We start from the raw sequence: 15356 nt of genomic DNA, 5'->3' as shown, positions 1-15356 counted from the left end.
TCAAGGTCGAGATTGAACCCACGACCTCCTGTATACCAGGCGAAGTAGTCAACATCTCCGAGCCACCGTGACCCCCTTTCTGGCGTCTCAACGTGAAGAGACATTGCCCGAAACGTCGCCTAAACTCAATGAGTTCGTCAATAACACACAGTGTTATTGACGAACTCATTGAGTTGATTTTTTATTGTGCTTGTGCACCACTGCCAACGCAGCATCACCATATTATTATTTCGTGTATAGTTAAGTAGTTATTAATTTTTAGATAATTCGATTACTAATTAGTACAATCTGACACATGCCCGAGTTTTCACAGCGAGTCAGCCCCCAACTCGCGCGCGCGCTGTGGTCCAACGTCACCGTGACGTCATCGCGAAGGGGAAGTGCCGTTGGCAACAGTCTGAGGCGGTTCGCGTCGCCAAGCGAGTAAAATTTAAACTCTTTAACATCAACACTTGAGTGAACCTTGCGACGGGGAGATTACTTTAAAATATATAGTTTACTGAAGCGGTGCTAATGTCTGCGACTATGGACTGGAAGCAGCTGCTAAAGGACCGGTTGGCTGCCTCTAAACACGGTGAGGCCTCGTCGACTCGGCCCTGTGTGCGAGTCGCCATGGGCCGTGCTCGATCCACTGCTGGACGTGGAGGCTGCTGCCGCCGCTGCCGCTGTTGTTGCTGCTGCTGCTGTTCCTGCTGCTGTTCCTGCTGCTGCTGCCGCTGTTGCTGCCGCTGCTGCTGCCGCTCCTGCTGCCGCTCCTGCGCTAGAGGCCACCGCCACTTCTCGCGCGGCCCTGCGACGTCGCGGTGCCAGAGAACAGCTGCGCACGAGCCGATCTCATCGCTCCGTCTCCCTCGTGGACGAGTTCGTCTCGACGTCTTGGCTCCCATCCCCTCCTGACCCCCTCACCCCCCACGTTGCCTCTCGTCACCTCTCCCCCGGCCCCAGCCCCCCACTCGGCCCCCCACTCGGCCCCAGCCCCCCACTCGCCCTCAGTCCCCCACTCGCCTCCAGCCCCCCACTCGCCCCCAGCCCCCCACTCGCCCCCCACTCGCCCCCAGCCCCCCACTCGGCCCCCCACTCGCCCCCCACTCGCCCCCCACTCGGCCACGACGTCGTCGGCGTCTCCCGGGGCACGCGGCCCGTGCTCTGCACCTCCCACGAGACGCTCGTCTCGTCTCACGTCCACGCGTCTTTGCGCACTTGTCAATGTCCCCTGCTGCTTGAAATTGTCCACGTTTATAAAGCGGTTACTTTATAACAGGTAAAGCAACTAAATTGTAAAAAGACCTGTAGGCACATTGCCATGTTGCTTTTCATTACCCTTGAGTTTTTTTTTCCTGAGCACTCTAGCTTACTCTCATAAAATAACATTTGTAAGTTTAAATACATAATGTTATGGTTTCTAATCTGGCACTGTTATCGTCTTGTTGATCATCAACGGGGCAAGTCTTATGGAGTGGTGGAAATTCGACATTCATATGGCAGGCGGAAGTCCCGTAAATAAGGCGACTACGTACGACTTCCCATCAAGTGATACCGATTTTATTGATCACGGGGGGATGAATGGCCGATCGTGTCTCGAACCTGAAACCTGATTGGGCATTGATTAAAGTCCTGATGTGCAATAGTCAATGTTTGCCATTATTGTGGAATAACGATGTGCGTTTGAGATGTAACAATTCTATTTATTATATTTCGTTGTCCTGATTCTAGGTTACAAATCAGTATTTTTCGTCGTTGTGGGTTACAAGTACTGTATATGTAACATCTCTGTTGGTATGATTCTGCAGGATCCAATTGCATCCTGCAGAGAAGTATAGGTGTTAATGATGTAACGCATTGAGTTGACACTTGATGTGTCTTGCTTTGATGGTGCGCGAACGCTGACACTGACCTTGCTGTTGTGGCTTCAGTGTGGCGCTCGGAGCAGGAGATGAAGGATGAGGAGAACGAGCTCTTTCAAAAGTTCTACACCGCCTGGAAGGGAACCAAGAGGGAGGACAAAACGCTGAAGGCCATCCCTCGCTTCTACTACCGGGTGGGCAGGCAGTCATTTCCTGGCATTCCTTGCCCATGCCAACGTTACCAATCAATCTTTATTTTACGTGCCAACATCGCCCTCAAAAGAGTAGGCATCAGTGCAGCAGAACGGGAATGGTTGCAGAGGCATAGAGCAACAGACATGCAAAATGGAATCCGCACTACCTCAGCAGTTTACTGACCTGTATGCATATGCCACACAAATCACAATCTACTCTTACCGTATACATTTATAGCACTTTCTTGCCACGTTCTGCTCCGAACTTGGGTGTTGCTTACCCTGTCCTACCTTGCCGCTCGTGTGATTTCACGCGGCAGCTGCCCGGTGAGGATGAGCTGCTGCTGCAGAAGCTGCGGGAGGAATCGCGCGCCGTCTTCTTGCAGCGCAAGAGCCGCGAGCTTCTCGACAACGAGGAGTTACAGGTGAGGGGCGTACGAGCACGGATGTACACACGTGTCCCTTGTTACAACATTAGGCTCAATTTGTCACTGAACGTTTTCTGGGTCGATGGTAGCCTGGAATAGGCACGTGACTATTAGCCACAGCTATAGTGGGAGATATACTGGATGTCGTGTGCCGGTTGGGTAAATAGTTCTAAATGTCATGGACCTGAACAGGCCATGCTGAGTTGAAGCCCTAGTTACACCACCGGCAGTGGATCAGAAAACAATAGCAGCGACACTGGTGGGTTGTAATACATTATCATTTGTAACGAACGCTTTTTAATAGCGGATGAATGTCAATGTTGGATGGTCACTATTAATGGTATAATGCATGAATGTGTTGCGTAGTAGACGGAGGTACTCGGAGACGGAGGTTGAGTTAGGGGCTTCCGCCAGGGTTTATTAACACGTATCACTATCCCTGGTTCCCTCTTTACCCCTTCCACTATCCCCGTTCCTCCAGTGACCCCGCTTACGTTACGGGGTCTCCCTTAAATACCCTAGGAGGGGTGACGTCACGTGCACTGCCCAGCGCGTGCGACCCCACGTCCCGTGAGGTCACCGCACCGGACAGCGCACATGACGCCACCACTCTCCTCTATTCCTCTACAAATGTATAACTTTTAACTGTCTGTCACATATATATCTTAAAAGTTGGAGTGAAGTGCGTGCACACGCACGCAATCTCCCTGGTGTAAACGAGCGTGGGCGTGATCAACACTTGACACTTGTTGCTCTGCACAGAACCTGTGGTTCCTCCTGGATAAGCACCAGACGCCGCCCATGATCGGTGAGGAGCAGATGATCAACTACGAGAGCTTCCTGAAAGTCGGAGAGAATGCTGGCATGAAGTGCAAGTCAGTAGACCACCCTATCTGCCTCTTCGTCTTTCGTACGGCTGATGTAGATGCAGAGCAACGACTCCAATTTCACATTCGGGTGGTCAAGCCAGATCACCGCACCAGGAGTAGCAGCAGAGTGTATCCCTGTGATGTCTCCTTCGTATTTGTGGATCGGGGCATTGCGTCGTTATGTGTTGTGCAGTCTGTTCTAGATGACCACAGTCGCACGCTGGAGAGTTTTTTAAGTTTCTTTTGATGCATCGGATATCTGCAGATGCGGTTTAGGGTGAACCATGAACTGCTGCCCCTAATATCTGCCCCTAACAATAGCCCATAGGTCGGTATGGAGTGTAATTATTTATAAAGGCACAATCAATACACGTGCCTATTTTCTTTAAAGAAAGAATCAACCAGAAACACAATGAGCTGTTATATTGAAGATACAGACCAAGGTTGTGTGTCACAGCCAGTCTGGCATAATGTTGATGCCTTGTTAATTACAAAGAAATTCCGACGTGATTCGTGCAGGCTCTGGGGAATTGACTAGAGGTTGCGTGGCTGTTGTGCCTTGTAATGCAGTGTCACTGCAGAGACATCACTAGAGAGTGACAGAAAGTAACTTTAAAGTATTTATTTTAACCATTAATGAAGATATTAAACTCGTTTCAGACAAACTAAGGCAGACATCTTCATGAATTCCAATGCCACTCACTGGACCAATCAGCCTATCAGCCCTCAGGGGTGACTAAAATAGGTCATGTTTTGGAGGGAGTCAAAATCATTGCCCGTACATATTCACTAACTACTACCAAAGGAATATTAAATTTTCACCACTGGCTCAGGTCTGCCAACAGAGATGAGCACCCATAATAGGGGTTTTTGGGTTAGGTCGCTTAAATATATAAAAGTGTCGTTAAAACCCGCCACCACCCGACACAGGCGACTAGTAAGGGTTGTCACGTAAACAGAACGTGCCAATTCGTCACTAGTACAGCACTAGTCTATAGTGTAGTATACTAGTACAGCACACCGGTTGTTGGAGAGCCAAGCCACAACATTTACAAATTGAGTACAACGTTTCGCCAGTAATTACAACTAGCTTCATCAGGCGACAGCCAGATTTGTGGAGAAGTCCACCTGCTTCCTTCCTTATATCGAGGCGTAGATGTGGTGACCACGCTTCTGCGCTCTTGCGCAAAGTGGTGGGGGGGGGGGGGATTACTGAGTCAAAGTACATTATGCATGTGCATTATGCGAGCCCTTTGATATTGTCCTTCCTGTCTATTGTGTGTATTAAAATAGCCGTACCAATGGTAATCTCTACTGAAGTATGCTGCCCTGCATAGGCATGCATTTAAATCGTGTATTATTTGATGATTCGCTTCCACGCAGCACTAAGGTGGTAGCTATCCGAGCGGTAGCTATCCGAATGATTTTAATGATACTTTTATATACTTCAGCGATCTGACCCAAAAAAACTCTATTATGGATGATGTTGGTCGCGAAAGCCTACGTGTTATACAGGGATGAGCAACACCCAATGCTCATTTAAACAGTGAACCACTGACTTTTGATGATTGCAACATACGTTTGTGATGATCATGCTGATGACATTCATATTAGTAAGTAAGGTCAGGGGGGTATAAACCCTTGTGGTGGTTAATTAATCATTATTTGCCACGCTGGTCAGTGTGGGTTGGTGACTATGGGGGGCATGGATGTGGGAGCATCGAAGTACTGAACAATGTATTTTGCTGTGGTTCTCTCAGTTGCTCACCATGTAATCTCAAAGTCCAATAAGATCCTGCTTGTTCTTTACATGGTGGTCACCATGCTTAGCTTCTGAGAGTTGACAAGATTGGGCACATTTTGAGTGATTTGGTCATAGGCATGTATTGCTCCTAGAAATACTGTGTAGTTCCTCAAACCACTGAGCGTTTAATGGTGATATTGTGTCACGTCCACAGACAGTTCTTCTCAGCCAAAGTGTTCGCCAAGCTGTTGGATCGTGACCCCTACGGCAGAATCTCCATCATGCAGTTCTTCAACTATGTCATGCGCAAAGGTGTGTCTCCTATCGTCACCACCACCACCACATGGCCATGCTTTAAATAATAATTTATGGCCGTATGTCAATTCCACTTCCAGTTGAAGGACTCTACGCATCATGTCGGTCACAGGGTAGTATGATCATACTTGATCACGTTGGTCAATGCACGTTGGGGAAGTGGTTTGGTGGGCAATTACCGAGGATCAGTTCAGCTTTTTGCCATGGCTGGGAACTGAACTCAGAATGCTGGGTTGAGCCTGGCCAAGCACTTGGATGGTTAACCACTACGGCTTGCCAGGTGGGGCTCGGAGTTACCATTGTTGAGTGTTACCCTCTTGTCCGTGGATTTTCTCCAGGTATTCCAGCTTCCAGACAGCAAATGCTCGTTAATGGTAATAGTCAAATATCCCAATGCAGGACCCAACTGAAAACGTCTCGTGACACAGTGGGCAAATAATTGGCATATTCTAATGAATGTACATCGAACAACTATGTACAGAGCATGAAAAAGTCATGTCTAATGTTGGCTATGAGAGAGTTGGTCAAGTTATTTCAGAAGTAGTTTTGTAGTGTCATCTTTCAGGTGTCATGTGTGATCCTCTTCTGAATGAGATCATTCCAAAAAGATGTTTCTTTGCTAGAAACATCACCATTATGAAGCATGTTTAATCCACTGCTCTCTCATCACTCGACGCCATTGGAAAATTTGGAATTGTGTGATAATTAAAGTACTTTAAAATGAGTGTGTATTCATCCACATATAATTGCGTGTACATAGGAATGAAATGTGGATATTTGAGCTGGTACTATGTCGTGTGCATTAACATTCTGTTTCTGTCGATATCTGCCTAATTACTCCGCTGCTATCTCTTGCGTGATCTGATTTCTCATGATGTCGCCACCCTTCCCCCGTCTGTGAGTGCAGTCTGGCTGCACCAGACCCGGATCGGTTTGAGCCTCTACGATGTTGCTGGGCAGGGCTACCTCCGGGAGTCTGTACGTCTGCCGTGTCATCGTGACCGGACACAAATATCACCACTCAAATTACAGTCGTCATAGCTACTGTGGCATTGTCTTAGTTTATGACAGTCCTGTCAACTTATCTGGCTGGCACTGGTCACATGGAACTTTTGCTTAGTGCACTATCCTTTGAACCTCGTAACTCCGGTTTGATTCCCAGCCATGACTAACATCACTGGCGACATAAATCTGAGCCAGTCCTGGAGCCGCCCAACCCGCTCTGACCTACGTGATGAAGTATGGCCGAAAAACTCCATGTTTTATAGAACCGTGTTCCATTGCTTCATCGGTTCATGCACTTCGTTTAGTTTTCAGTCTTGCGTTAAACCATGATTCTTATAATATGGTTGAGCCATTGGTTATGGAAAGAGAGTGTTATCAGTGGTTGGATGCATAACCTGCCTGAATTTGCTAATGAGCCATTTCAGTTTGGTATGCAAAGTGTGTGAAAAATATGTATACCATAGGGCGCATTGATTATTTATTAATGAAAGGTAAGGTGTGGTATGAACACGATCATAATCAACGTTTTTGGGTTTAGATCGCGTTATTTATAAATGTGTCGTAACCCTCCACCACGATGTTTAACATTCATATGATATGCATTTTTAAGTCCGTATCGGAAGCATTTGTTGCTGTATTTGTTTATGAAATAATGAAATTGCGACAACTCTATCAAGAATAACAGAAATTACAGTGAGAGTCTTTGTGCTGTCGTGCAGTTTTACCAAACTTCAGTGGTGATTAAAATAATTGTATGTGTGTATGTTGAACTGCTTTTGCACCGTATGTGGCCAACCATTCTAATCGGAGGTGTGGGACATTGAGCTGCTAATGCCCTGTGAGGAAGCTGTGCCTGTCCTTTTGCCCTGCATCCTTACCCTGCCCCTTCCTGGCTCATGCAGGACCTTGAAAACTACATCCTGGAACTGATCCCCACGCTACCTCAGCTGGACGGACTTGAGAAATCATTTTACTCCTTCTACGTATGCACTGCCGTCAGGAAATTCTTCTTCTTCCTTGATCCTCTGCGCACAGGTAGAGGGACGTGGCCTAGTGCCTCAACATCCGCTTGTGTTTCCTTGTGGTCGTGTATTTATGCGCAACCGTGTGTTGTCTCTCGTACGGAATCTGTGTGTTAGTTTGTCAGCAATGCAAATAATTTCATTTAAATCGATAAATACGTTATTGTTGAATGATCTGGCAGAACCTATGCTTTCACGATTAGATATCTTTCTCTCGGTGATTCCAGCTATGCACTGTTTCTCGAGTTGCCTCCGCCCCCCTTCTGCACCTGTAACAGAGAGTGGGCCTGACAACATTCCACTTTGAACGGGTTTGAAGCCCATTTTAGCTAAAAGGATTCTTACGGTTGTCGAGACAGTCCTCATCCCTTTTGCTTTCCTCCTCATTCTTGTGTACAGAGATTGAGACATTTTACCTAAAGGGGCTGTGTTGGTTGTACCCCCAGCCCCGGCTGCCAGAATTACTCCTGGGGGGTGTGGGGGGGGGGGCTTTTTCCACTCTTGAGAAAGAGGAACCAATCCAATGAGACAAATGGCAAAGTAAGAGGATGCGCTGGATAAATGACATTAAATACCTGGGCAATGACGTTTCTGATGGAGGTAAATGTCAAACCAGCTGAAATTTACAGGCTAGCCTCCAGTCTGGTGATGTGTGTGTCTCATGCAGCAGTGTGTTGGTGAAAAAAGGTTTAAAAATAGGCACAAGTCAGTAAAATGTGATGAGGATGTGCGAGCAGATGTTCTGAAACAGCTGCGCCCATGTCCTAATGAATTCTACGCAACTGAAAACAAGCGCTTACAACACTGGTGGGACACATGCTTAAGTGCAGCAGGGGAATTCCTTGAATAATAGGGCAAATTTAATTTACTTCATTTCACTTTCAAATTATCTTAAACTTTAATTGCAGGTTAACCTTGAACGACCCTTGCAGAAACAATCCATCCCTTGTGTACATAGCTTGCATGTTATCTGCATGCATGTGGTGTTAGCAGGAGCTGTATCCGTGTTTCCCCTTGTGCAGGTAGAATTAAGATCCAGGACATTCTCGCGTGCGGGTTCTTGGACGATCTGCTCGAGGTGAGTCTCCACCTGGGTTGATTGCAGTAGCACAGGTGTCAAATGCTTGAAAAAAAATTCAAATCATATCTGAAGGGCCCCTCTCTTGTCCAATTCGAGACCCTGTAAGTGTGTATATGTGACCATCCATTGCAGTTTGTATCTGTCATTATTTGCTATGGCATTTTTAAAGCCATTGACAAAACATTACAACTGTGTGAGTTTGGTAATCAATTTGATGGCATGAGGAGTTGCTTGATGTTTAGCGTTCGTACCTTATCGTATTTTATATGTATACGAGTGCCTTAAGATAGTTTAAAAAGAGGTAACAACAACCGAGTGATTATATGGCAGGGGCATGCAAGGGTCTGGGAATGAATGACCGGAGCAGAGGGCACACGAGGGTCACGAGAGGGCTATCGGGGAGGTACGGGACAGAGTGGCGGGGCGAGGGGAGGGAAGAGGAAGGCGATGGGCGCCTCTTGTGTGAGCATACAACATGCGGTGGTGGGTTACGGGATGGACACGTTGCACTTCTCCAGATTCTCAAAAAGGCAACTATCTCGCATCATTCACAACGTTTTGAGAACAATTTAAATTATGCACGCATTTTAATGTTCATTGCAGTTGCCTTCATAGACTCACCTGGTTATAAACAAAGTACATTTCGATATGTAGGTTTGTATTGTTCAATTATACACTTTTTATTTAGACAAGGGCTTTAAAATAGAAACACCAGTACAGTAGTTTGTTTTGTTTTAATAGTTTTAAACATTTAAAGGTATGTATTGCATGTATGTTTAGTGTTTAGTTTGTTGTCCTTCCCCCGCACCTCCGAAGAAGATCAAAATACATTTGTATATTGAATTTCTTTAACGCCGTACGTAGCCAACCGTGCTCATTGGAGGTAGCCAACCATGCTATTTGGAACCTCCTGTGACCAAATCTCCTGGAGTACACCTAATGTGGTCGTCTCACAAGCCGAGCATGTCTGGGCCTGTATCCTGCTCGTGTGGGGGAACACCGTGCACAGACAGGCTGCCATAGGCCTCGGGGGCTACCTGGTGTAGACCAGAACATGTGGTAAAATAATCCGCACAAGGGTAGGCCCTCATCTTTCAGTGGATTGACACAAGGGCTGTACGTGCACAATGTATTCGATACACATGTTGTTATTGTTGTGCATTGTTTAAAAAGCATGAACGCAATGCCCGAGTGTATTTCTGTTTTTCAAAAGGGCACCGCACATGCCGCCTTAAACATTAATTAATGTCATTATAATGCGCGTTGATGTAAACGTACGCGAGTCAGTGCGAGCACCTGCGTGCTTTCACTCATTTTTGAATCAATGGAGGGAAAGATCCATAAAATCTTACTTAAGGAGATTGAGGTAGCGCTTGGTTTTAATGAAGTGAAATTGTGGATAATTGCCTGGAAATTGCTTTGCAATTACAAAGTGGAATGAGCTTCATTAAAGTACATGCCTAATGTGAACTGCAGCTGCAACACAAAACATCGGGCTGATGGCTTGTTTTCACGCACTTGGATATTTATTGCTCTTGAGTGTAAATATTCTCGGTGTTATAAAAATACAACAAAAATTACATTACTATGAACATTTTTCATGTTTTTAAATGTATATTTAAAGATTCATATTCATGCGTATTGTTACTTGATCATTAAAGAGGTTCACATTTACAGGTGCCGCCCCACTCGACTGACCAGTGCCCCCCACTGAGATGTCGACAAGAAGCCAGTGCTGACAATTCCACATTGCTATGGTGGAGACGCTAAGAATATTTGAATTCACTCTTTTGCTCTACATAACAGTAGTTATTTTATGATGGGCTAAGTTAACTCCCACCTAAGATACCACCATCTGAACTATTACACCTCTTGATCAGATTACATTTCAGTTTTTAGCATGAACTATGCTAATTGTGCAACACAAGTAGGGTGACGTAAGAAACCGCTGTTGTGTGAGCACATGCAAGTTATATGTTTCCTATCTTCTGTCTGAACCACACGTGCTCACGTGAAAAAATTTCTACGTGTTAGCGATTGTAAATTATTATTTGTCAGTCTCATCTTGCCTGTGTTTTTTGTTTTTTTGTAAACAGCTGAGGGATGAAGATCTATCCAAAGAGAGTCAAGATTGCAACTGGTTCTCTGCACCGTCTGCCCTCCGTGTCTATGGTGCGCTTGCCATTAGAGCCCCCGTGTATACTCATCATAATTAGCACACTTGGCTATGAAAGAAGTTCAACATACATTACCCATGTTTACTCGGCATGCAACAATTCAGCCCCACGTGATATGGTAAATTGTCTTTATTTGGAGTTTTGATCGAATTGTAGATTTTTTTTCCCAATTATTTTTGCTGTCTCATTGTTTCTCATTTGTTCTGTTTCATTACTCAATTAGCCTAACTGCTATTGCCTTGTTACTGGCATAAATCATATAAATAATTGATTCTTACAAGGATAATCCCTGCGTGTATCCTCAGTATAAGAATCTATTTTAACTTTTGAATTGATGAAGCGTTATCTGTTACAGTAAAGGTTCACCAAGTTAAAAGACCAACTTTTGGGAGGGTCCTGATTTACATTGTTGCAGCCTTCCCATATCTGTACATTTTTACACAAGTAGGAGGGAAACCCACGTGTGCATGGAGATGGCAATACGATTCTGTACACACAGCCTGGCTGCAACCCACTTGCTATACTGAAACCATGTTGCTCTCCGAAGTGTGTGTTTGGCATGTCCTGGGAGCTTCTTCAGAAACTGAAGAAGCTCCTTGCACTTGGCCTGGGAAGCTCCTCGCACTTGGGAGCGAAAATGTCGAACACCGTCCCGAGCAGGACGCAGTAAAACTTGATAAGACGCCGGGGAGTTATAAGGCACAACCGTGAAACCTACGCACCAGAAACTTACGTTATCTTGTATGGGGGTGACTTGCAAAGATTTTGCACGGTCTGTATACTCGGTTGTAAAATGTGAATGTTTCTCATTGTGTAAAGACGTGCACTGCTACCATTCTCTCATGTGCCGCGTTCATGCTCTCTCTGTATGACAGGGCAGTACCTCAACCTGGACAAGGACCACAATGGGATGCTGAGCAAGGAGGAGCTGTCACGCTATGGCACGGGCACACTCACCGGCATCTTCCTCGACCGCCTCTTCCAGGAGTGCCTCACCTACGACGGAGAGATGGTACTTAGCCCCGAGTGGAATGTGTGGTGTGTGTGCGAGTGGAGGACAGTACTGGTCACTTAGAGGCAGCTGCTCTCCGGCGACGGTCAACACAGCAGAGCGCCGCCGGCGACTAGAATACAGCAATTTCGCACAGTTGAGGGCGCATTTTGTGTATTTGCCAGTTGTCTCAGATAACCCTGAACACCTGGGTCTGTCCCATGACCTGCCAGTGAGCAGTCGACACTTGGCCTTGCCTCAAATTGTACCCAACCCCACACTAGCACTGTGGTAATGTCTCCATCACTTAGTTTTGAATGTCGGCGGTTGTGATGTATGTGGTGTACGTGCATATGTGTCGTTGTTCTCCACTGCTATGATCCCAGTGACCTGTGGCTGATTGGCAGTACATAAAACATCGAGTGGAAAGTGATCTACGAGCCTGTCCTGAGCCGAGCATCCAATAGGGTTGCTTGGTCTTCAATGGGTACCTCTGTGAATGAGCAGTGGGGAGACAAAGGCAGCTGAGCTTGCTTCTGGCTACCCCTCCCGCTTGTAACAAGCACTTGCCACAACAGTCTGTGAAGGCTATACGGGGGATCTTTTGAGTGTAAATCTTTTCAATGTGTTCCTCGATGTGAGCAGGACTACAAGACGTACTTGGATTTTGTCCTGGCCTTGGAAAACCGCAAGGAACCCGCCGCGCTGCAGTATTTCTTTAAGCTGCTCGATGTCCAGAGCAAGGGCTACCTCAACGTCTTTTCCCTCAACTACTTTTTCCGGGTAAGCCGGGAGTCGTGGCAAGTGTCCGTTACCCACTTCGGGAAGTGAATTTTTTACTCATGGATACTCAAACGTGTTGTTGGAGTGAAAATCATTGCTGTGTTTTACCATTATTACAGTTATGTGAGTGGAGGGAGGGCTTGTGTGTGTGCCTGGAACATTTTTTTTATATATATATAAAGTGATGATGGCGATACTGTTCAGGACACGAGTGTAATATAAACCTAATAGGCACACTCCCGTAAGACGACCAGGGACATTTCTAAATAGACCCTCGCCTAATTGAAAGAAAGGTCATCGATTGATGTGCGAGATGGCACAAGGCAGTGTTGAGTTGCGCTGAGCGTGTGTGGCTTAGTGGTGTGTTCCTGTCCCAGGCCATCCAGGACCAGATGCGGGCGCACGGGCAGGAACCCGTCTCATTTCAAGACGTAAAGGTGATGCCCTTTTGTTGCTGTGTAAATGACATGTGTCCAGAAAATTATATCCCACGATACGAAATCGCGTGGCACGAGTGCTGAGCTCTTAATGTTAACAAGTCGACGCTGTGTGTACCTGTGCAGGTTCGACGTGTGTAGACCCCCGTTCCGGGGTTTTCTCAGCATTGCGCATTCAACATCACGCGTGTTTCTTTGTGTTAATAATTAAGTCATATCGAGGAAATTCTGAGTCTTATCTTTTCCAGCAGACTTGTGTATTGTTGGGCCAATTCCATTTTAAGGAGTGTTGTGTGTATGGAGATAACGGGTACCCAGAGAAAACCACCACTCACGAGGGGTTAACGCATACAGATCCAGAGATGGGTTCTCAGTCCCCTTACTGACTCTTGGACAACTCCCTTCAATTGCTTTGGAAGTTTGAAGAAACCAAATTTGAGCCAACAACCCTTGCCTCCAAATAGCCGGATTATAAGCATTGGCCACCTTGTGCTGAACAGTCTATTTCAAGTAATATTGCAGCGTTTAAAACACTCTTACAATCCAGGTCACTTGTGTGCAATTCCTGGCTACGCTGCACAACATCGGTGACAAACAACATCAGAACCTGGCCTCCACCTGACTGGGCTCAGCGCAGTCTAAAATAAGTTATTGATGGTGAGGCCAACATCAGCACTTGGGAGACAAAAGCATCTGGGTTTGTGTGATGCTGGCAGCTCCTAGATTAAGGATGAGTATAACGACGACGATGATATGTTGCATTGCAGGATGAAGTGTTCGACATGGTGAAGCCGCAGGACCCCCTCCATATAACCTTGGCTGACCTCATCTCCAGCAACCAGGGCGACACGGTGGTGAGCATCCTCATCGACCTCAACGGCTTCTGGACTTATGAGAACCGGGAGGTGCTGGTGACCGATGGCAACGAGCCTGCCACCACCGACCTGGACGATCCGTGACCTGCGCTCGTTACTGGACTCATTCACCAGACCCCCCCCCCCACCTCTATCCCCCGTACCCTCCTCCCCCCACGTTCACCAGACCCCTACCTCTCTATACTCTCCCCCCCATCCCCCCTGCTTCCCTTCCTTCCGACAGTTATGCTGAGATGCGGTAGCACCATGTACCCTTGCTTTGATCAAATTGATCGTAGCAACGTTTGATCATACAATGTCATTTAGGACGGCCATATGACATCCATAAGGATGTGCCCGCTCAAAGGATGGCACCTGACAGGTGTTGTTTTGAAGTCTTGAGTAGTTCAGATGCTTTGTTCCCCCGATATACAAGTTGGGATGGCATTGCAGGAATCCTACAGAGAGGCAACGATGCTACAAGCTCGGTGTTTGCTGTAGGCGTAGACAGCATTGAGTGGATGTTCCATTGGGCCTCAACATGATGGCCGTGTGCCTTTATTGTATGTACTTGGTTGTCAAGTGAAAAGGTAGCATCCAAGGAAACGCCAAGGATTTTTAGGTGATATGAGAGGCTAATGGGTGACGCCAGCAACAAGTCGACTTTAAGGTGGCGACACTGTCATTAGCTGCTGCCTGGGGGTAAAAAGGGCTGCGGGTTTTTTCAGCATTTAATAGCCGGTTCTACCAGAACCACTGCTGTAAGTTTGAGGTGCAATCAGCAAGGTTAAGTGGACCCTGAGCAGAGGTTAATGTGGTTGTGGTATAATTGTCATCGGCATATATTTTGATAGCACCGCGGCGCGATGAGCTGGCCAATTGGGGAGATGTGAAAGGAAAAATAAAGGGTCGAGGGGAGATCGCTGAGGAACTTTGGCAGTGGATGCGGCGACTGGATGGGGAATTGGCAACCTTGACATCGGACCTCCCATCGGACAGGTGGGATGTGAGTCACTGTCACGCTGTCGCTAAGAGCAATTTCAGATTCACATGCCAATACTCTGCCCATAAAGGGACATTTCACTTAATGATCTACCTTGACGCCTTTGCTTTGACTCTAAGTCGATTTTGCATCTCATTGTGTTTCATTACTGTTAATTTTGGTTTACATAAACCATATTGTTAAATATTGCAATTATGATGACTTTGCCTAATAATAATGTGCAGCCCTTAATTCCACTGCTGGATGAAGGTCTGAACACTCTGTGTCGCTCATGGGGGTTGTTTGACCTGACTTCACCTTAGTTGGTGGAGGCAGGGCCCAGGGCCTGTTCATATATCACCAAAGCAAATTGTGCCTAGGATTGTAAATCAGGTCCCTGGGTTCATATCGCAGTGTTGTAAACACTCAATCACTTCCCTTGTGGATGCACGTGTGTACATATTGTAATGCCAGAATAATGTAATATTTTTTTAAAGTGTGATAATGTTGCTAATTTAACTGTTCTATGGCTTTGAGTTTCATATTATATAGTAAATACTCTTATATAAGAATTGTTTGAAACAAAACTGCAGTTTGTCTCTTATTGTTTCCTTTAAAATGTTTTTATTA

At 46.3% G+C, this 15356-nt stretch overlaps 1 protein-coding gene across 1 annotated transcript; it reads left to right on the top strand.

Annotated features, from left to right (window-relative positions):
- Positions 1–372: 372 nt before the first annotated feature.
- On the top strand, positions 373–15344 carry PPP2R3C (protein phosphatase 2 regulatory subunit B''gamma). The gene is made up of 13 exons (XM_061568688.1): positions 373–574; positions 1914–2038; positions 2359–2463; positions 3229–3341; positions 5294–5391; positions 6302–6372; positions 7302–7434; positions 8444–8499; positions 10599–10674; positions 11555–11691; positions 12316–12453; positions 12831–12890; positions 13658–15344. Exons 1-13 carry the CDS (start codon positions 514–516, stop codon positions 13847–13849), a joined length of 1365 nt encoding a protein of 454 aa, XP_061424672.1. The 5' UTR covers positions 373–513; the 3' UTR covers positions 13850–15344.
- Positions 15345–15356: the final 12 nt, after the last annotated feature.

This window comes from Lethenteron reissneri, chromosome 41, assembly GCF_015708825.2.
Source record: "Lethenteron reissneri isolate LAM-NWPU_2019-01 chromosome 41, ASM1570882v1, whole genome shotgun sequence".
In the NCBI taxonomy this organism is placed as follows: Eukaryota; Metazoa; Chordata; class Hyperoartia; order Petromyzontiformes; family Petromyzontidae; genus Lethenteron; species Lethenteron reissneri.
Note: the sequence above shows the minus strand (reverse complement) of the source record. Positions and strands in the feature narration are given on the sequence as shown.